The sequence below is a fragment of the Ochlerotatus camptorhynchus genome, unplaced genomic scaffold (genome assembly GCF_037179485.1).
Source record: "Ochlerotatus camptorhynchus isolate MF236.1 unplaced genomic scaffold, CSIRO-AGI_Acam_v1.1 ptg000124l, whole genome shotgun sequence".
NCBI lineage: Eukaryota > Metazoa > Arthropoda > Insecta > Diptera > Culicidae > Ochlerotatus > Ochlerotatus camptorhynchus.
This window is the reverse complement of record NW_027040614.1, coordinates 1,008,064-1,029,828: the sequence shown is the minus strand read 5'-3', so window position 1 is coordinate 1,029,828 and position 21,765 is coordinate 1,008,064. Positions and strand designations below refer to the sequence as shown.

Genomic DNA, 21,765 nt, shown 5'->3' with positions numbered 1-21,765 from the left:
TCAGCTTGCCATGAAATTCCACTAGATTCGCTAGACTGCCCTGGAAATCTTCTGAGCTAGCCTTGAAAGTCCTCTAGGTCTAAAAATCTTCAGAACTTACGCTTCTGAAAGACATCTAACAGTCTTACGGATTTGCTATAAAGGTTTTCCTGAGCAATTCTGACTTTTTCTACACACTTCTGGATTTGCTCAGAAAGCTTCTGGGCTTACTCTGACATCTGGATTTTCATCCTCAGAACTTTCCCAGAAACGTCTTCTGGACTTGTCATGGAAGGTTAATGGACCTGCCTACTTAGTTTGACCAAGGGACTATTCAATAGAATTTGTCTTCTGGAACTTTCTCCGAGAGTCTTCTCAGCTGGCCTTGAAATTAAATTAGATTCGCTAGACTGCCCTGGACTCGCCATGTCCTGAAAATCCTCAGAGCATGCCTTGAAAGTCCTCTAGGTTTAAAAATCTAAAAACTCATCTAGGTTAGAGAGGAGCGGATTCAAAACAAACTGCCTTAGCAACCTATGCCTAGGTGACTTCCAGCAACACTGCCAATGCAATCAAGATAGGCCGCTGCTCGATTGGCTCTGGCTTTGACAGTTCGTTTGGCTCCAAACCAACCAGTCCGCTTCTCTCTTATACTAGACCCTCTCAAACCCAGATGAGTTTTTAGATGTTTAGACCTAGAGGACTTTCAAAGCATGCTCTGATGATTTTCAGGGCATGGCGAGACCAGGGCAGTCTAGCGAATCTAATTTAATTTCAAGGCAAGCTGAGCGTTTTTAGGCTGCTGAAAGACATCTGAACTATACTAACAGTCTTACGGAATTGCCCTAAAGGTTTCCCTGAGCAATTCTGAGTTTTTCTACTTTGACAGTCATCTGGATTTTCACAAGAAGCATCATAACTTGTCATGGAAGAAGATGCATGGACCTACCTAGGGTGCATACTTCGTTTGATCAAGGATAATTCAATGGAATTTGTCTCCTGAACTTGCTCCGAGAGTCATCTCAACTTGCCTTGAAAGTCCTCTAGGTCTGAACATCGTCAGGACTTACGCTACTAAAAGACATCTGGACTGTACTAACAGTCTTACGGAATTGCCTGAGCAATTCTGAATTTTTCTATAGACTACTGGCTTTGCTTAAAAAGTTTCTGGATCTACTCTGATAGTCATCTGGATTTGCATTGAAAAAAAGTCTTCTGGACTTGTCAAAGAACGTTGATGGACCTGCCTAGGACACCACTTAGTTTGGCCAAGGGACAATTAAGTGAAATTTGTCTTCAGAACTTGCTCCGAGAGTCATTTCAACTTGCCTTGAAAGTCCTCTAGGTTCACTAGATTGGTCTAGATTTGCCCAGGAGGTCTTCTGATCTTGCCTTGAAAGTCCTCTAGGTCTGAACATCTTCAGTACCCTGACCCTGGATTATTCTAACAGTCTCACGTAATTTCAGATTTCCAGGAGATCAATTTGTCCTAAAAAAAATCCTGGACTTGTCCAGGAAGTCCTCCCGATTTATTTGTCTCGAAGTTGTCGAAATTTGCTCTGAGAGCCCTTGAAAGTATATTAAACTTGCTCTGGTTCAGGAGGGCTCAATGAATAAGATTTTTCGAACACAGAATAGAAGTGATAACCTGAGTGGCGTGGAGTCACTCGAAATGGTCGTCAAGAAAAATCCAACCATAAGGACCAACACCAAGGCTTACGTCCCTTAAACAGATTCGTTCGAAAGATAAAGTATTGGGATCAACACTCACCATGTCATCCTTGAAGTAAATTGTAAAGAATTAAAACAAGTTTATCACAGGCTGACCAAATTTTACGACTAATCACTAATGATGGTCAACGCAGAAAACTATAACTTCAAAATAAACGGGTCTGAGCGAAAGCAGCAAAAGCATATTCGACCGTTTGACTTGATGTTGATCCGTTTCCTACTTGATAACCAGTTGAAAGCTTGTTCCGAACTAGACAAATCGGATCAAGCAATTGTTAACGAATATTGAGAAAGTCACGAACGAGTTCTCATTTTTGCGCTGGATAAGTTGCTCAAATTTGTGAGCGGTGTTGAGAGGATGCCTACTTTTTTACACATGGGACTGATCTGCGATTATAGGTAGTAAACAACGGCTAACAACTTCAAAATTGAAAACGACCGACTCCGCACCACTCAGGTGATAACCATTCATCGTTGCAAGTTAATTGCAGATCAGCTTGATGGAGCAGCTAGACTACAACAAGATTCAACAGAACCAGTCAGTTTATCTACTTTGCATAATTGCCCCTTCAAGAGCCGGCGAAGACATCCATTCAAAGCGAAATGTAGATCAACTTTAATTATAAAATTTATATCGGTTGTGAAGCATGAAAATTACCCAAATTTTACATCGCTACAGAAAATTATATTAATTTCAAGAATACTGTAATTTTACACGTGAAACAACTTCTCTACAAGTTGTACATTAACAAAAAAAAAAGCTACGTTCACCGAATATCTTACCGACACAGACAACAGGTACCTTCAAAATTTTGAAACACTTAGTCCACGAACAAAAACTAGCTCCTCCTTTTTCGTAGAAATCCCTTCTTCCTACTACCCAAAAAAATCAAATCTTCTTACCACACACGTACCGCCATCGCCCAATTAGTCCAAATCCTTACATCCCTTCTCGTCACCCCCGCAAACCCCTTGCTGCGGCACCGCCCCGGCACCGCAAGCCGCCCCCAACATTCTCGCCCCACCACCTTGATGCTGTTGCTGCTGCTGCTGCTGCTGACACTGCACTCCATTGTGGCCACCGCCGATCTTGTTCGACGAGTAGTAATCGTGCGTTCCTCCCACGGTATGTCGCCGCCGGATCGAACGGTTGCCCATCTGCCTTCGCGTGCGTCCACCACCGCCGCCGCCAGCACTGGGCACGGTCGGATTCGCCGCGGCCGTCGGCGTCAGGATGATCTGCGGCCCTTGCTGTGCCGCACAACATCCGCTGCTATCGGTGGCCATCGGTGCCACCGCCGCAGGGACCGTCTGGCTAATGTCGTGGATCTGCCGTCGCCGATTGATGTTCTTGTCCGTCTTCTCGTCCTTGGTCAGCATCAGCCTCGATCGCATGTTCAAACTGTTGTTCACACTCACGCTAATGTTGTTGTTGTTCTGGTTCTGGTGGCCGTGCAGATTGTTGTTGTTGTTGTTGTTGCAGCACTGAATCATCGGAATGGTGGTCGCTCCGGGAGCCGCCGGGGTCACCGCGTGACCACAGCAGCACTCCAGATTCTTGTGGTTTTTGTAGTTCAGCGAAAGCGATCGGTTCAGATTGAACTTCCTCTCCAGATTGTTGGCCTTCCGCTCCAGGTTGGTCAGAATGCGGTTCATCTTCTTCAGCACTTCCGTATCGATGCGGTAGGTGGCGGTCAGCTTCTCCCGCGGATTGCTCGTCGTCGACGTGTCCGTATCGTCCGAGCTGATCGAGATGTTGTTCACCTTGTCCTCGTCGTCATCGTCTTCGACGCTTTCGTTGACCAACGTCACGCAGCTATCGTTCGAGTTGGTCGTCGTCCCACCGCTGTCGATCGATTTCTGCGACTGGGCCGACTTTACCGAGTCGTCCGCGTTGCCACCCGCGCTGCTACTGTTGGTGGTGTTGTTATTGACCAGGTTGCTGTTGCTCGTGCTGTCCGCCGGAGACTTCGGAAAGTTTCCTGTATCGAAAGGATAAGATTCGTACTGAGACCATCCTATGGAAATCGGATCACCCTTACCGTTGCTGTTGTTATGCTGCCGCAGTGGCTTCGAGCGGGGTTGGATGAGCGGCCGTTCCGGGGACTCGTCCGCGTATGGAATGTTTTCACCGAGGGTGAGGGGCCGCGAATGGTGCACCGATCGGCGGGTTGGTGTCGAGTTGGTACCTGCACCATCACCACCCAGGGAGGCACTGTAGCAACTGCTACTGTTGTCGCTTTCCAGCGTCGTGTCCACCACGTCCCGATCGGAGTCGATCGAGGAGTTTCGCAGCGAACGCAGCTTGTTGTCCAGAGTGATCGTGATCGTCTTCAGGGACATCGAACCTGGAAGAAGTGTGGAATAAGATGTGCGTTAATGGGGTTGGTAGGTAGGTTCCAGAATGTGAAGGTTGCCAGGCTGTTAGATAAGCTGCAGAATTGTTCAAGTCACACGAAGACGAAGGTTTTGCGTAAGTCCTGCTGGTATGGTAGTTTAGATGGCATAACGAAAGGAGATGATGACTGCATGATATATTAGGAAGATATGTATGGTGATCGTCTTTGATAATGTAACCAGTAACTGCACATTCCTTCGCTAGCTTATGAAATCAAGCATGAGGTGGACGGAATTCTCTAACTATAATCATTGTAGGAGTTCCCGAGAGCTATCTGAAATTGATGCATTAACCCTCGGGAAGTTGATCCATAAGATCACTCGAATGAAACGTCAATTACTGGAGGGTTATAAGCCCCAGTGATGGGCAGTTGAACCGACCCTTCAATATCGTTATTTTCGGAATCGGGATGCCGTCTAGACACCGAAAATCGGGTTAAGAATTTTAGTTCAAGAACTCGCATGGGGTCACCCCCGATGCATGCGAAAGTACACGCATTTGATTGTTTAGCTCAAGTCCGTCAAGCTTAGTTAGTTTTTTGGGCATAATGGGTCGTCACACAATGGGTTAGACAATGGGAAAAAAAATCGCACACTGACACACACACAAATCGTCCTTAATTCAAACTCAAAGAAACGATCGGTTATCGGAAATGGGAAATTGCAGAAGAGGCTCACGGCGGGAAGGTTTAGGGGGAATTGCGCACAGCCAATAGAACAGGGACAATCACTCCATTAACGCAGCGGGATGTGGTACCTTTAGGGTGGAGGTCGTCGAACGGAGAAGCGTCCTGGTTTCTGGAGGTCAGATCGACGAAGTTTGTGCGAGTGATTGTTCTAATGAATAAGCATATTTCATCAAACTTTCTTCCATCGAACGAAAGAAAGTTGAGAAACGTGACTACTAGGAGGAATACTGAGAATTACGAATCTCACGAGTAATACCATGGGTAAAATCTTCGATATACTGAAATGAGGTCATTATGCAGATACAACGGTTGATCGGTTGAAGATCCCAGCACTACTCACCATTGTCGGCAAAGGCGCTGTCGTTGGAGTCCTCCTCGGACGATCGGTTTAATACTGATGAGTTGTCGTCGTTGCTCTGGCTGGTGGTACTGTGGTGTCGGATCCCAAGATGATGATGATGCTGTTGCAGGTGATGGCGATGATGATAGTAGTTAAACTGCTGTTGCTGCTGCTGCTGCTGCTGCTGTTGCTGCTGAACCAGGTTCTCCTTCTGACTGTCGTCCGATTGTACTCCCGGACTGGCCGCCGGATCCGGTGGATTGGTGGCACCGCCACCGATAGCTCCAGCACCGCCAGCGGCACTGCTCGGGTGCAGATACCGATGATGGTGATGTGAGGACCGGGACGATTGCTCCTTCGATTCCGCTGACTGATTGTTAAAGCAAAAGGGGGATTAATTCGAGGCTTCAATCTTCACAGAGAGGGAGACACTTACCGTTGTACTGTCCAGTGAGAGGGTGTCCGGTGTCGTCGAGGACATGGTGCTCTTGCGCTGTGCCGTTCTTCGAATCTTTCTATTGGCCGCCTGTACGATCTGAGTCACAAAGTGTGAGCTACTCTCCTTGGATGATTCTTTGAAGGCTACTTCCGGAAAAAAAAGATTGTCAGGATCTTAAATAGCAAATGATTCCAAGCAAGGCACTTACGTTCAATTTTAGAAACATTATCCAGCAACAGCGACGCTGACGGTACGTCCAAGCCGGAATCAACGGTGGTCGTTGATTGTTTCTCCGCCACACTCGGCAATAGATCGTCTTCGAAGAAGTAGGTATACTGGAAGAGTTCAAAATTCAATTAAATCAGTTTCAAAAATTGGTTCGATAAACAGCCACTCACATGATTAATGAGCACCTCGACGATCTGGCACTGGTGTTTCATGTCTTTGACGGCGGTTTCCAGCGACTCGTTGGCGGATCGAACCACCGACGGTCCGAACACGATGGCCAGGTTGCGCGGATCCATCAGGTTCACGTTGGCGTGCGTCGAAACGATGTTCAGGTGCCGCATCAGATGGCGCATCGTTTCGTAGTTGTACACCGGGATTCGCATCAGCAGCTGCTTCAGCTCGATCAGTCTTGGCTGGCCGGTCAGTTTGTCGGCATTGATAAAGCTATGGTACATTTCGTTCGGAAGCAGCGGTTCCGGCAGGTTCCGGATGAAGGACTTGAGCAGGGACGACACCACGTTGACGTCGTCCCATTTCGGGTCCCGGAGGGTGACTTCGTCCATGCCTCGGTTGACCTGTTCGGTCAGTTGAGATATGGCAGCCGTGTTGCCCGGTATCCGGTAGATTCCGATCACTCCGAGCCCTTTGGATTCAACTATGTTGGTGCACTTGGCTAGGAGCAGCGGGACGTAGGGGTTCTCGTCCGACGGGGGACACAGCTGTAGAATAACGTTGATGGAGGCTCCGTCCGGTAGGAGCATATCCGCATTTTGGGCACCCGGTGAACCGGGTTGTCCTTGCATTTTTCGGAACTGCCGAGCCACGATACCCTTCCAGGTTTTGGATTTGGGCGACCCGGTTTCCTTATCGCTGCTCTCCTTTCCGCTGTGGGATTGGCCGCTGCTGGCAACAGCGGCCGGGGCCAGCGAGGCAGCCGAACTCTGCTGGGGAGTCTTCCGGCTCTTGGTGACCGGCGACTGACCCGAGGGCGATCGAGACCCTAGGGCATACTTACGGTGGGATTTCGTCGATAGAACCGGCGAAAATTCGTCGTTACTCGTCGATTGCACACTGGTCAGGGCGGCCACCCGTTGCGGTTCGGCCTGTTGACCGCCGAAGTTGTTGATGTAGTCCTGTGAGAGCAAAAACAAAAGAGAACAATCAATCACCAGAACCAACGCACCACTACGCGAATTACGAAACAAACAATCGTTTTGTGCACAGAATCAACCACAATTCGCCCAATTTCGTGCTGTATTCGATTCTGCTCGTGGCCAGCGTCGACGAAATGCCGTGGACTGCCGTAGGCGCCATCCCACTGGTAGTAGTCCTCGATGATCGGTGCCGTGAGAATCAAATCCATCCAAGTTCACTGTGCGCATTGCACTTGCACTACAAATTTTGTATTTACTCGCCTCGCGCAGTCTCAGCCAGGTATTGACGTCGTAGTAGGCGAATAGGAATGTATACGGGAAAATACGGAGGCCTACTTTGTTATCAGCGCAAGCGCCACACACAAACACACGCACTCTGACGGTTAGATGGTCTTGATTTAATTGTTATTTTCGGCACTTGACGCGGCGGTTTGTTATCAGAGATGGCAAGAGCTTGAAGCTCCACTGCTATCGGATGCGATACTTTTCTTTTTTGCAACAAGATAAAGCTGTTTATCTCTCTCCTCGTTTTATGTGTTGTCGTCTACTGGACACTAAGCGTGAAACTTTTCTTGGTATTTTTTTGAGTAGCTTGATAAACATCCCACTACCATCCGTCTGTCACGTCGACCGCATAGGTGTGAATTGGCAGTGATAACAAACCGCGAAACGTGAGTGATGGATCGAATCGAATCTGCTCTCGTCGTACATGGTCGATTTCCCAAAATTGACGGCGCCTACCTTGATCTGAAAACCCATCCCACCCGGAAGCGGAAAGCGCAATACTCACACTACTGTTCAGGTACTGACTACTGCGACAGACGGTCCGCAGCGAATCCATCCACAGGCGCATATCATTGTGGGAGTCGGCCTGAAGCAGCAGTTCCCTCTCGTAGCCTTTGTACACCGAAGAGGATCCCCCGGAGGAAGACGCCGACGCCGACGAGGCCAAACCGCTCGACTGTGTGTGGTGAACCGCCAGATGCTGGTGCGATTGGGCACTGGTCGGACCCGACACCTGCTGTTGTTGCTGTTGCAAGAGATGCTGCGGTTGATGCTGGTGATGGTAGGACACCGTCGTCAGCTTGAATACGTTCTTCCGCTTGGTGTAGTTACCCTCGGCCACGTGAAAGTTGGTGAGATCGATTATCCCGGACGGTTCGGGGCTCTGTGGAGTCAAAGAAAAAACAAAACATAATTGTTAAAACATTGAGATTTTAGAAAAAACCAGCACGATCAATGACGATAATAACCCAAGATCCGGTGGAGTTCCATCGTCGCAGGCGGAATTTCTTGAACCCGTGGGACACCTTGACCCAGTTGAAGAGACGGCCGCTCTGGGCGTGCCGGACCGCTGCATAATCCGGATCGTTGTAGTAGGAGAGCTTGCGCTCCAGACTTTGGTGGGCCATTTTCGCGTTTCGTTTTGGTACACTCGCAATCTTCGCACTTATCAAATTTTTTGGTTCCGTTTCTTGGAGGAGATCTCTGTTGCTGGTCGCAGAGATTACCTCTGGATTCTGTCCACGTAGATGTTCATGGTTGCCACTATCGGTTTCGACTGGACGGTTGCCATTTTCAAATGGGGGTTAGAAAATCTTTGTGTTCGTAAATACAGTTAACCCACCCTAGAATTCGATGGTCCCCCTTCAATATCGTTATGAAAAGCGGTCAGGTTTTGACAACTTATAACTCTGTCACTAGCGGATGGATTTTAATTCTAAACAATCCAATCGATTGGAAATTTTGCTACGAATCTGCTAAAATTAACATTTAATCAATTTTCAATACGTCGCTTTTGAAAATTGCACAACTGTCCAACCGTTGCAATGGTGATCAAAATTATCACCGATTGCCTGCGAAAAACGCTTTCCCTAACACAGATTTCAAAATCGAATTCCATCCGGTCTCGCTGAACGGTGCTTATTCAATCGCCGTGTGTGGTGAGTGGTGGTGTCCGGTCGGTCGTCATCAGCAGCAGCAGTGCTTTCGGTGCGTGGCGTTGTACATTTTTCTCCAGTACAATACGAAAGGCTGCCCGCAAGCAGCGAACTGCAGCCCACATGAGCGTCCATTCACCGAAGAAGGAGGAAGAAGCCGCACCGCTACTGATCGGATTCAGTAGCTCTTCGAGAGTTGCTGTGGTCCATCTATGCCAAGCGCGTCACCCTCGTTTCAAACAACATACAGCTCGCCAGCCTCATCTGTGTTGAACATCACGACAAAACGGTCCATTTCAGGGCCACCATAAATTTGTTTAAGAGCATTTTCTGGACATTTGTCAAGGTCATCAATCGGAAGTCAGTTCCCATAAGTTTAAATCTAATGCACCATGTATTTTTAAGACAATATTGGGGTGCAATTTCTGGTCTGATTTTGATCCAGAGATGATGGATTTTTATTCTTAATACACAAATCGATAGGAAATTTTTCTACGATTCTGTTAAAATTAAGACTTTATCAATTTTGAAAATTGCACGAACAACTGTTGCTATGATAATTAAAATTATCACCAATTGCTTGCGAAAAGCGCTTTCCCTAGCACAGATTTCAAAATCTAATTCCATCCGGTCTCACCGAACCGTGTTTATTCAATCACCGCTTGTGCTGAGTGTTGGTGTCCGGTCGTCACTAGAGGTGAGCACATCAGCTCATCTGAGTGAGCGGATCAGACCCGTCCAGCTCACAAAGGAGAGCCAATTCTTTGGAACAACTCTTCAGCTCACATTGAAATTATTGAAATTTTGACACAAAGTACCAACAGAGCTATAGAAGCTTATAACTACATAAAATCGTAAAATTAGCCTAAAACAAAAAAATCCCTATCTTACAACAGGCTCTTCTTTTCAATTGATTACGCAACAACTGAATAACCACAGCGTAAACCAAAATGCGCGCCAATTGAGCCAACAACATATCAGTAAAAGCAATTCAGTCTATATTGATGTTAATTCTCCAGCAGAAATTCTCTCAATATTCTCGACTTCAGTTCCAGAGAAAAAAAAAGATCCGAAGAGCAAGGCGGGTCCAAGTGCAGGACGGATCCAAAGAGCTGGACGGGTCCGAGAGCTGGTATCCTAAACAGCTCCCACTGAAGCATTCGGGTGGTGAAGTGAAGTGGAGAGCTGCATTTTGCTTTTCGGTTATTTTCTTTTGTGCGGATCTTCCGCTCTCCTAGGGAATGATGGGAGGAGAAGTGAGAGTAAATATGCTAGAGCAATACCATCAGCAATAAGAGCCGGGTAAATCAATCATTCACTTGGAATTTTCCTTTACCATTGATCCTATCAATTAGTAGGCACATGTTGTATTACGTATGCTTCGCTATAAGTGACGGATTGCTACGGATGAGCTACGGTTCCTAAAAAATGAACCGCGGGTCATCAGTTCACTTTAGTGAATCGGGTCTTTAGAACAGCTCAGGAGCGGATCGTCCATCTCTAGTCGTCACCATAAGCAGCACCAGTCCAACGGACTTGGAATAGTTCAGAGAATTACGCACAAGCTCAAGAAATGTGCGTGGAATTTCGTGAAAAATCAACGAGTAACAGTAGAAGTGCAGATAACTTTGTAGAAGCTTTGCGAATTCCGCAGCATTTTGAGGAGATGCGTAAAACTTCATGGAAGTGCAGGGAATTTTGTAGAAGATCTACAAATAGTGCAGCAAACTTCTAAGAACTTCAGGGATCCTCCCTTCAGTTTAGTGAACTTCATAGCAGTTTGTCAGAGATCTTACTTCAAAAAAGCTCAGTGAACTTCTTGAAAGCTTTAGTAACTTCGTTAAACTTCAAGGAACTTCCCAAGATGTTTTTGAATTCGGAAGATGATCTACAAATAGTTCAACGAACTTCTAAAAATTCCAGGGATCCTCGCTTCAGTTAAGTGAACTTCGTAGCGGTTTGTCAGAGATCTTACTTCACAAAAGCTCAATGAACTTCTTGAAAGCTTTGGGAACTTCGTTAAATTTCACGGAACTTCCCAAGATGTTTTTGAATTCGGAAGATGATCTACAAATAGTTCAGCAAACTTCTAAAAATTCCAGGGATCCTCGCTTCAGTTAAGTGAACTTCGTAGCAGTTTGTCAGAGCTCTTACTTCAAAAAAGCTCAGTGAACTTCTTGGAATCTTTGGGAGGTTCGTTAAATTTCAAGGAACCCTCCAAGATGTTCAAGAATTCGGTAGATGATTTACAAATAATTAAGCACACTTGTAAGATCTTTAGGGATCCTCGCTTCAGTTTAATGAACGTCCTGGCTGTTTGTCAGAGATCTTACTTCAAAAACAGCTCAGAGAACTTCTTGAAAGCTTTGGGAACTTCGTTAAATTTCACGGAACTTTCCAAGATGATTTTGAATTCGGAAGATGATCTACAAATAGTTCAGCAAACTTCTAAGAACTTTAGGGATCCTCCCTTCAGTTTAGTGAACTTCATGGCAGTTTGTCAGAGCTCTTACTTCAAAAAAGCTCAATGAACTTCTTGGAATCTTTGGGAGGTTCGTTAAATTTCAAGGAACCCTCCAAGATGTTCAAGAATTCGGTAGATGATTTACAAATAGTTCAGCACACTTGTAAGGACTTTAGGGATCTCGCTTCAGTTTAATGAACTTCCTGGCTGTTTGTCAGAGATCTTACTTCAAAAAAGCTCAGAGAACTTCTTGAAAGCTTTGGTAACTTCGTTAAATTTCAAGGAACTTCCCAAGATTTTCAAGAATTTGGTGGATGATCTACAAATAGTGCAGCAAACTTCTAAGAACTTCAGGGATCCTTCCTTCAGTTTAGTGAACTTCATAGCAGTTTGTCAGAGCTCTTACTTCAAAAAAGCTTAGTGAACTTCTTGAAAGCTTTGGAAACTTCGTTAAACTTCAAGGAACTTCCCAAGATGTTGAAGATTTTGGTAAATGATCTACAAATAGTTCAGCAAATTTATAAGAATTTCAGGAACCTCGCTTCAGTTTAATGAACTTCCTGGCTGTTTGTCAGAGATCTTACTTCACAAAAGCTCAATAAACTTCTTGAAAGCTTTGGGAACTTCGTTAAATTTCACGGAACTTCCCAAGATGTTTTTGAATTCGGAAGATGATCTACAAATAGTTCAGCAAACTTCTAAAAATTCCAGGGATCCTCGCTTCAGTTAAGTGAACTTCGTAGCGGTTTGTCATAGTTCTTACTTCAAAAAAGCTCAATGAACTTCTTGGAATCTTTGGGAGGTTCGTTAAATTTCAAGGAACCCTCCAAGATGTTCAAGAATTCGGTAGATGATTTACAAATAGTTCAGCACACTTGTAAGGACTTTAGGGATCTCGCTTCAGTTTAATGAACTTCCTGGCTGTTTGTCAGAGATCTTACTTCAAAAAAGCTCAGAGAACTTCTTGAAAGCTTTGGTAGCTTCGTTAAATTTCAAGGAACTTCCCAAGATTTTCAAGAATTTGGTGGATGATCTACAAATAGTGCAGCAAATTTCTAAGAACTTCAGAGATCCTCCCTTCAGTTTAGTGAACTTCATAGCAGTTTGTCAGAGCTCTTACTTCAGAAAAGCTCAGTGAACTTCTTGAAAGCTTTGGAAACTTCGTTAAACTTCAAGGAACATCCCAAGATGTTCAAGATTTTGGTAAATGATCTACAAATAGTTAAGCAAATTTATAAGAATTTCAGGAACCTCGCTTCAGTTTCATGAACTTCCTGGCTGTTTGTCAGAGATCTTACTTCACAAAAGCTCAATGAACTTCTTGAAAGCTTTGGGAACTTCGTTAAATTTCACGGAACTTCCCAAAATGTTTTTGAATTCGGAAGATGATCTACAAATAGTTCAGCAAACTTCCAAAAATTCCAGGGATCCTCGCTTTAGTTAAGTGAACTTCGTAGCGGTTTGTCATAGCTCTTACTTCAAAAAAGCTCAATGAACTTCTTGGAATCTTTGGGAGGTTCGTTAAATTTCAAGGAACCCTCCAAGATGTTCAAGAATTCAGTAGATGATTTACAAATAGTTCAGCACACTTGTAAGAACTTTAGGGATCTCGCTTCAGTTTAATGAACTTCATAGCAGTTTGTCAGAGCTCTTACTTCAAAAAAGCTTAGTGAACTTCTTGAAAGCTTTGGAAACTTCGTTAAACTTCAAGGAACTTCCCAAGATGTTCAAGATTTTGGTAAATGATCTACAAATAGTTCAGCAAATTTATAAGAATTTCAGGAATCTCACTTCAGTTTCATGAACTTCCTGGCTGTTTGTCAGAGATCTTACTTCACAAAAGCTCAATGAACTTCTTGAAAGCTTTGGGAACTTCGTTAAATTTCACGGAACTTCCCAAGATGTTTTTGAATTCGGAAGATGATCTACAAATAGTTCAGAAAACTTCTAAAAATTCCAGGGATCCTCGCTTCAGTTTAGTGAACTTCGTAGCGGTTTGTCGTAGCTCTTACTTCAAAAAAGCTCAATGAACTTCTTGGAATCTTTGGGAGGTTCGTTAAATTTCAAGGAACCGTCCAAGATGTTCAAGAATTCGGTAGATGATTTACAAATAGTTCAGCACACTTGTAAGAACTTTAGGGATCTCGCTTCAGTTTAATGAACTTCCTGGCTGTTTTCAGAGATCTTATTTTGAAAAAGCTCAGTGAACTTTTTGAAAGCTTTGGTAACTTCGTTAAATTTCAATGAACTTCCCAAGATTTTCATGAATTTGGTAGATGATCTACAAATAGTTCAGCAAATTTCTAAGAACTTCAGAGATCCTCCCTTCAGTTTAGTGAACTTCATAGCAGTTTGTCAGAGCTCTTACTTCAGAAAAGCTCAGTGAACTTCTTGAAAGCTTTGGAAACTTCGTTAAACTTCAAGGAACATCCCAAGATGTTCAAGATTTTGGTAAATGATCTACAAATAGTTCAGCAAATTTATAAGAATTTCAGGAACCTCGCTTCAGTTTCATGAACTTCCTGGCTGTTTGTCAGAGATCTTACTTCACAAAAGCTTAATGAACTTCTTGAAAGCTTTGGGAACTTCGTTAAATTTCACGGAACTTCCCAAGATGTTTTTGAATTCGGAAGATGATCTACAAATAGTTCAGCAAACTTCTAAAAATTCCAGGGATCCTCCCTTCAGTTTAGTGAACTTCGTAGCGGTTTGTCATAGCTCTTACTTCAAAAAAGCTCAATGAACTTCTTGGAATCTTTGGGAGGTTCGTTAAATTTCAAGGAACCCTCCATGATGTTCAAGAATTCGGTAGATGATTTACAAATAGTTCAGCACACTTGTAAGGACTTTAGGGATCTCGCTTCAGTTTAATGAACTTCCTGGCTGTTTGTCAGAGATCTTACTTCAAAAAAGCTCAGTGAACTTCTTGAAAGCTTTGGGAACTTCGTTAAATTTCAAGGAACTTCCCAAGATTTTCAAGAATTTGGTAGATGATCTATAAACAGTTTAGCAAATTTCTAAGAATTTCAGGGATCTCACTTCAGTTTCATCAACTTCCTGGCTGTCTTGCAATCTTTGGGAACTTCGTTAAATTTCTAGGAACTTTCCAGATGTTCAAGAATACTTGTAGATGAAGTTCAAAGCTGTCCAAAGACCTTCGTAGAATTAAGAGAGATTGTAAAAAATTGGGATTTGCAATAAATGCAGGGAACTTCGTAGAAGTTGAGGAAATTTTATAAAACTTAAGGGAGTTTTGAAGATGTACAGGGAGTGTTGTATAAGTTACAGTAAAGTTCTCTGGATATTTTTTTCAAAACTTCAGGTTGCTCAAGTTCTGAAGATCTCCAACTGTTTAAAATATGAAGTCCGTATCTTCATTTCAATAGCAAACAATCGACACTTGTCTGCTCGAAATTCGAAATGAAGACATGTCGTCAAATCTGGCATCCCTGTACACAAGTAACAATAACAATTTTGACCTCAGATAAGGATATGAATGGTCGATAATTCCGTTATAGTACGGCAGCGTGAAAATTGTATATAGAAAGTAGAAATCAAGCAAAGGACAATTTTGAGGAAGCTACGAATTGGATCGACCATTCCCTTTACCAAACTCACATTTGATGAGGGGCGGTGAGCGGTGTTTCCCCCGCCACCACTGGCAAAAGGAACGATCGCCGATTTTCTCATGTAGCTTCGATGTGCGAAATCGGTTCTATCGCTTGTTACACACTCAAGCAGAGCCCAGCAAAGTCACTTTCACGACGAAGCTGTCAACCATCATTCTGTCATTCTGTCTTCTCTTCGAGCAGATCCCCTTCAACATCGACAGAACCGGTTTTCATGCTGTTTGTTTCGGCTTGACTCGTGTTCATTTCGTCTTTCATTGTCAAATTAATTTAAGTTCGCATCCAAATTCACGCAGTTTTCTTACTTTTGTTGATTGTTCACTCGGTTGCGCTTAAATGAATGCACGTGATGTCAAAATTATCATTGTCGGGCGGTTTGTTCCCCCATCAATATGGGAATTTTTGCAATCGGGGTGTCATCTAAAGATCGATAATCGATATGCGACACCATTATAACCTCCTGTCAAATACCCATTAATACAGGTATTTTTTGAATCGGTATGACGTCTAGAGTATGAAAATTGATATCCGAAGCCATTTTTAAATCCAAGATTTCGGCTTCCGATTTCAGAAATAGTGGGAAATACTGTCAAATACCCATAAATATGGATATTTTTGAAATCGGCATGACGTCTGGAATCGGAAATCGATGACCGACGCCATTTTTAAATCCAAGATGGTGGGTTCAGATTTCAGAAAAAAAATTGGGATATACTGTAAAATACCCATCAATATTGACACTTTTTTTTTCTGAAAACCGATATCCACCATATTGGATTAGAAAATGGCGTCGAATATCAATTTTCGGCATCTATGTGTCGTTTCCGTTCCGAAAATACCCATATCTTAGGGTATTCAACACTTTTATGAAACCCAATTGGTTTCCAAAATGGCGTCGAATATCGATTTTCGGCATCTAGGTGTCGTCTAGGTTCCGAAAATACCCATATCTTCGTTAACGTTCTGAAAATACCCATTTGAGACTTTTCCTGAGCCCGATGGCCGCCATCTTGGATTCGAAAATGGCATCGGACTCGATTTTTAGTTACCTTCACGTCGTCAGCGTTCTGAAAATATCCATTGTAGAGTATTTGAGACTAATGGCCGTCATCTTGGACTTCAGAATGGCCTCATTAATTTAATTTTCGTTTAATATAAAATAACAATTTATTACTACATTTAATCCGGATGCCATCCCTATCGGCAACCGATATTGTCCGGATACCATCCGGATACTATATGTTGAATTGACGTGAAAGTGGAAGAAACGAAGAGAGTAGTTTTCGAGTCATTGATTGCGTCAATTGAAACAAGTCTTTACTTCAAAGGAAATGAACTGATGATCTTGACGAACGAAACAAGCGATAGCCAAGTCATGTTTGACAGGCGGCATGTTCATCGTGACTCGATAACAAGAAACACAGTGACTTACACGAAAATTATATTGCTCGAAATGAAGCGATTCTGCGGAAAGTTCTTTGTTTCGAAAATGCAGAACCCTGCACTCATGTCGCCATCTGAACAATTTTGGTTTTATCATAGTCCTGATTCGGACGCAGTTATTTTCAAAAAACAAATTTATTATTCATGATCAATTCTTTGGACTTTTACATATTATATGTATCTCCAGATCGCTTAAGAGCTCAGCTCATAACATAACGATTAGAGCCATATTTACGGAGATAAATCGATTTAAAGATTCGTAAGACCCACCCGTCGTCATATCATCATATCAAACTTTATGGAAATTATGTACTGAGAAATCCGGGTTTGAAAGTTTCGATCATCTGATAATCCCTCAATTATTCAAGTTGTTCAGATGATCGAAATTTTCATACCTAGAGTTCCCAGCTTGAACGATGTCCTCACTAACGATATATGTACGAGAAGCTCTCCAAATTGTCCTGGAGCTTTGATGAAATGATCGACAATGTCTTCAGTAACGAAACGCGTCCAAGAAGATGCATGTAGCTTACAAGCATCATCGTCCTGAAGTTTAGAACATAAGATCCACTTGACTGAAACAAAGCCCTTAGCATCGAAATAGGTCTAACCATGGTAATGAAGTATATGCACATCATCTACGATCGATTTCCATGGATTTAACATGTTTTATGTTCTTCTTAAGGGCCTCCCTTAGCTCAGTCGGTATAGGTGAGTTCGATTCCTGGTCCAGTCTAGGAATTTTTCGATTCCTAGGTTGATTATTTTGATCATATCATCTGAACTCATAAATGATTTAGAACATTTAGAATATTTTCTGATGGAATTTTGAATGATGAATTTAGATTTGATGGACATGTTTGTACATATTCTATAGGGAAGGACCCAGGACACGGCGAGTTAGCGGTTTAGGGACAAAAGTTCGAAAAACAGAAGGTCGAAAGAACAAAAGGTCGAAAGGAATAAAAGGTGTTCGTCCTTTCGATCTTTTGTCATAGATTCTGATTTAGCTATATTGCCGAGAGATAGTTTGGAATAGACCTGTGCGTCGATCAAAATTTTGTCGGCGGCGGAACCGTGGACCGGTGTGGGTCTTGAAAAAAAAATCCTACTGTTGATATGCAGTACCTTACTCAACAAGCGGCAAAGATGACCCTTTGCCACCAAAAAACACGGAAGGGCGAGAAAATTGCTCCATTGTCCCACGAACATTCACAAAGTTTCTCTATCTTTACTTCTTGAAAATTTTCCCAACTTATATGAAGGTCCTTCCAAGTTAAGGGACTTCGTCCAAGTTAAGAGACGAATCAGCTACGAACTGAAAGTCTCTATAATAAAGCAAAAGAGAGAGAAGAAGAGTTCTTCCAAGTTTCATAGTTATTGTTTGTACACGTTCTCCCAATTCGTCCTAGATCTTAGAACATCTATGTCCTTCTCCAATGTTCAGAAATGACCCTGAATCTTTCCTATAAATTTCGAAACAATCATCCCATAGCTTACAGTCAGTTAGTTATAAAGTCAATCCCTACGGTTTTAAAAAGTTAGCTGAACCTCACTTTAAAAAAAAAAATCAGCTATATGAAGTTTTGCGAACTTTCTCGAAGTGCTACGAATGTAATTTTCTTGACAAAGTTCTTAGAGTTCTCTCAGTTCTTTGAATTTTTTAGAATTTCGTTGATTTTCTTCGATTTTTTTAAAGATCAACAAGATTCCTGAATTGTCCCGGAATTTCCTGATCTTTTTTAAGTTCATTAAACTTAATAATTAATGAAGTTTTGCAAATTAAAAAAAATCCCTTAACTACAACAAGGTTTCCCAAACTTTTATTAGGACCTCAATTCATAGACATCATATACCTTGAAGAAGCATCGTATAGGGTGTCCCAGAAAGTATAAGCACAGTTGATTATTGGAATAAAACAACGTTATGTTAATGAACTCAAATTTGAATTTCATATATATGTTCTCTATAATGTTATCTTTCAATTGGGTGAAAATAATCTGCAGTTCCTGAGCGAACTTTTGATCTGACGCTGCCCATGAGCCTCAGCACAGATTCCTTGGCGGTAGCTTTGACCACTTTTGTCCAGCCTTTTTCAAATTCTTCGATTAAATTCGCTGCCTTAAAGCATTTCCGTAGATATTCCTTGGGAAGGGCCCAAAAAGTTGCGATTGAACGGGCCTCCGGACAATTCGGACCATTAACTTCTTTTGTTTGCTTTGTACCAAGCTACCGTGTCTTTCGAGTAGTGCATTGACACCCAATCGGACCAAAATAGCCATCATGTTGACGGACCATGGCCCCAGGCGACGATTTAAACACTTCCGAACGTAAATTTCAGTGTTTCACGTCTCCTTCGTCACAAATGGCTTTGACAACTTGCCACACTTACAGATCGCTTGACAAACCATGGACTTCTTACAAAATTTAAAGCCTCGAGGGATAAGTAAAGCATAGTGAGGTGACGCGACATTTTCTCAACTCTTCCCTCCTCTTTGCTTGCCGTGTGTGTTTTTAAACAAAGCTCAATTTCAATGAACATGAAACCGTGCCGGTGGTGGCCAGGACGGGCCGCACAACAAGCGCCTCTGTACCGGCCAGGAGATGATCGAGACGGTTCCGCTCAATAGCCGGAACAACAACAACATCAACGTAACAGATGAGCCTCGGCGAAAGCGCGAGGTAGCAACCCGACCAATGATGCCTGCAACGGACGAGCCCCGTTGCTATACGATCCTACCATCTTCGGCATAAGTACCACCCCGTACAACGACCGTCAATCATCAGTCAACCATGGTCCTAAACCAGCCCTTCTGGGAGCCGGCGGAGGAAACGGATTTGCACCGAATTTTTCACCGCCCGAGTATCATCCGTCGGAAAACTGGAAACCAACACCGGCCGGAACACACGTCGGACTGATGAAGGACGCACCGCTGACTCTTAACGGACCAACCAACTTCATTCAACCGGCACAGCAACAGGGCGCAGTGATGATGGTCTACGGACTCGATAACAACACAGCCAACACCGATAAGCTGTTCAATCTGTTCTGCCTGTACGGAAATGTTTTCAAGATAAAGTTCCTGAAGACCAAAAAGCATCCAGCACTTGAGCAACATTCCAATCGGAAATGATGGTAGCATAATTCAAATTGCATTTTCAAGGACTACACCGCCTCCAAAAACAATCGCTTCCTTTCCCGAGCAAGATTCTCCACTTCTTCAATATCCCATCCAGTATGTCCGAGGATCGCCTGCTGACTGCATTCACCACCAAAGACTGCCACCCGTCATAAGTGCGAATGTTCCCGCTGAAATAAGAACGTTCCTCCTCCGGATTGGTTGAGTTCATTATGAAGCTGTGCTTCTCCTCGTCCAAGGCGATGAACGGTGCGTGGAGCATCGAAACATCGAAAACATGGGCATGGGCTGGGCACCGGCACCTGGCAACCCAATGTCGGTGACGGGCGACTGTCTCAAATCCGAACACGATGAACCAATGTAAGATGGAGTCCAGTTCCTTAGAAGGAAAGCAAAAGCAACGACGAGACTTGGTGGAGATTCACGGCTGTGTTTTGAAAAAAAAAAATGACTACATTGTGGCAACATAAATAACAAATTTTGACACCTGCACACTGCGCAGGCGCAGAAAAAGTTAAGTGTTGCCAGTAACTTCAAAGGTCAGACAAATTGTAACCATGGGTGCCAAACAGTGCCAATGACTGTGCCCAGGTGTGCCCCAGCTTATTTTTGACACACTGTGCGGAGTGACCAACCCCTTGGACAGTGTAGCATTGGTCTCCCGAAAGCATCTTGTAGTCAAATTTGACGTATGTTTCATCGTCCATAATAACACACGTCAATTGTCCTCACAGCAGGCTATCATATAGCTTCCGAGCCCTCGGTTTGACGGATGCGGCTTGTTTCTGACTCCGTTTCGGCTTCTTCTACTTCTTGAACGTTTTCAGCCCGTTTCTTGCCTTGGCACGTTGGACATTACTCTTCAATGTTCTCAGTTTATTGGCCAAATCTCGAACAGAGGCACTTTTCTTATTGACGAAAGCTTGGTGTTATTCTGGTCCACTTTTCGTTCCACCGGTTCCGGTTTACGGCCAGATTTTGATGGTAACTTCTTCACCGAACTTCCGGATGGCGGTTCGGACTGCTCCGATACTTACTGATTCCATTTTCGCCATCTTCCTTACTGATAGGATGGGAATAGTGCACCATTTTGATGATTTTGTAGAAAAAAATGCGCTTGTAAAGTAAACAACAACACACATCGATGAACAGCTGATAAACTTTATCGGGTAGAAATGGCGCCGAGCTGAAAGTGTACTTATACTTTCTGGTACACCCTATAGAACTTATGAAAACTTCGTAGACATTCATTGGACTGCGTTGAAGTTCTAGAACACATTCTAAAAGTGCAACAATTCAAAAAATTCAGCTAAGTTTATAAAAGCCCAGCCATCTTTGTAGCAGTTCATTAAACCTCATCGAACTTCGGAGAAATTCAGTTGAACATAAAACATAAAACTGGGGGTGCTTTGTATAAATTCGGGAAAACTTTGAAAATTCTGAAGAACTTCAGGACACTTTGGAGAAATGCAGCTAACTTCAGAAGAATTATGAGAACTACGTAGCATTTAAGCGACTTACGTAGAAATTCCAGGAACTTCGTAAAACTTCATAGAAATGCAGTGATTTTTTGAAAATTCAGGCAAAGTTGTAGAGAATTAAGGGGTGAGGTTGTGCGCTTTAAGGCTCGATTGGTAGCACAAGGTTTTACGCAGAAGTATGGAACTGATTATGACAAGGTTTTCGCTCCAGTGGCCAAGCAAGTGACACTAAGAACCCTCTTTTTTTTTCCTTGATTTGTTTTCCGTCGATCTTGTTTTCCGTGCTGAGCACCAATGCTACCGACGCCAGTGAGGCAGCTCCCACACCTGGACCCTACCTATCGACCCATCAACTCATGAACCGGGGACCAACGGCGTGATCAGAGATGTTATACCTCAGAACATCCCGGCGGCGCCGACTGGGATTGAACCCAGGCCTTCTGGGGTGAGAAATAATCACGCTTACCACTACACCACCGGCACCGCTGTAAGAACCCTCTTGACGGTTGCTGGAATGCGAAATCTGCTCGTGAAGCACACTGATGTGAAGACAGCCTCCCTTTGCGGTGATCTGAACGAGACAATTTTTATGAAGGAGCCTCCCGGATTTGAGACCAACGATGGAAAAATGTGCTATTTGAGGAAAAGTATGTCTCTACGTGCGTCACGAGAATGTGCTTCCATTCTTGGCAGAAAAGTAAGTCATCCCAC

At 43.5% G+C, this 21,765-nt stretch overlaps 1 protein-coding gene across 7 annotated transcripts in view; it reads right to left on the bottom strand.

Moving 5' to 3' along the window:
* Positions 1 to 2,637: 2,637 nt before the first annotated feature.
* RhoGAP19D (Rho GTPase activating protein at 19D) overlaps positions 2,638 to 21,765 on the bottom strand; it is a 515,695-nt gene continuing 496,567 nt past the window's right edge. For 4 of the 7 annotated variants that reach the window (XM_065220299.1, XM_065220302.1, XM_065220305.1 and 1 more), the window contains 7 exons: positions 7,748 to 8,125; positions 5,974 to 6,936; positions 5,784 to 5,910; positions 5,573 to 5,721; positions 5,137 to 5,506; positions 3,753 to 4,058; positions 2,638 to 3,692 (listed from right to left, as the gene is read on the bottom strand). In XM_065220299.1, coding sequence (XP_065076371.1) covers positions 2,638 to 3,692; positions 3,753 to 4,058; positions 5,137 to 5,506; positions 5,573 to 5,721; positions 5,784 to 5,910; positions 5,974 to 6,936; positions 7,748 to 8,125 — 3,348 coding nt within the window. The remainder of the gene's footprint in view (positions 3,693 to 3,752; positions 4,059 to 5,136; positions 5,507 to 5,572; positions 5,722 to 5,783; positions 5,911 to 5,973; positions 6,937 to 7,747; positions 8,126 to 21,765) is intronic. The other 3 variants (XM_065220300.1, XM_065220303.1, XM_065220306.1) reach the window with 1 other exon arrangement.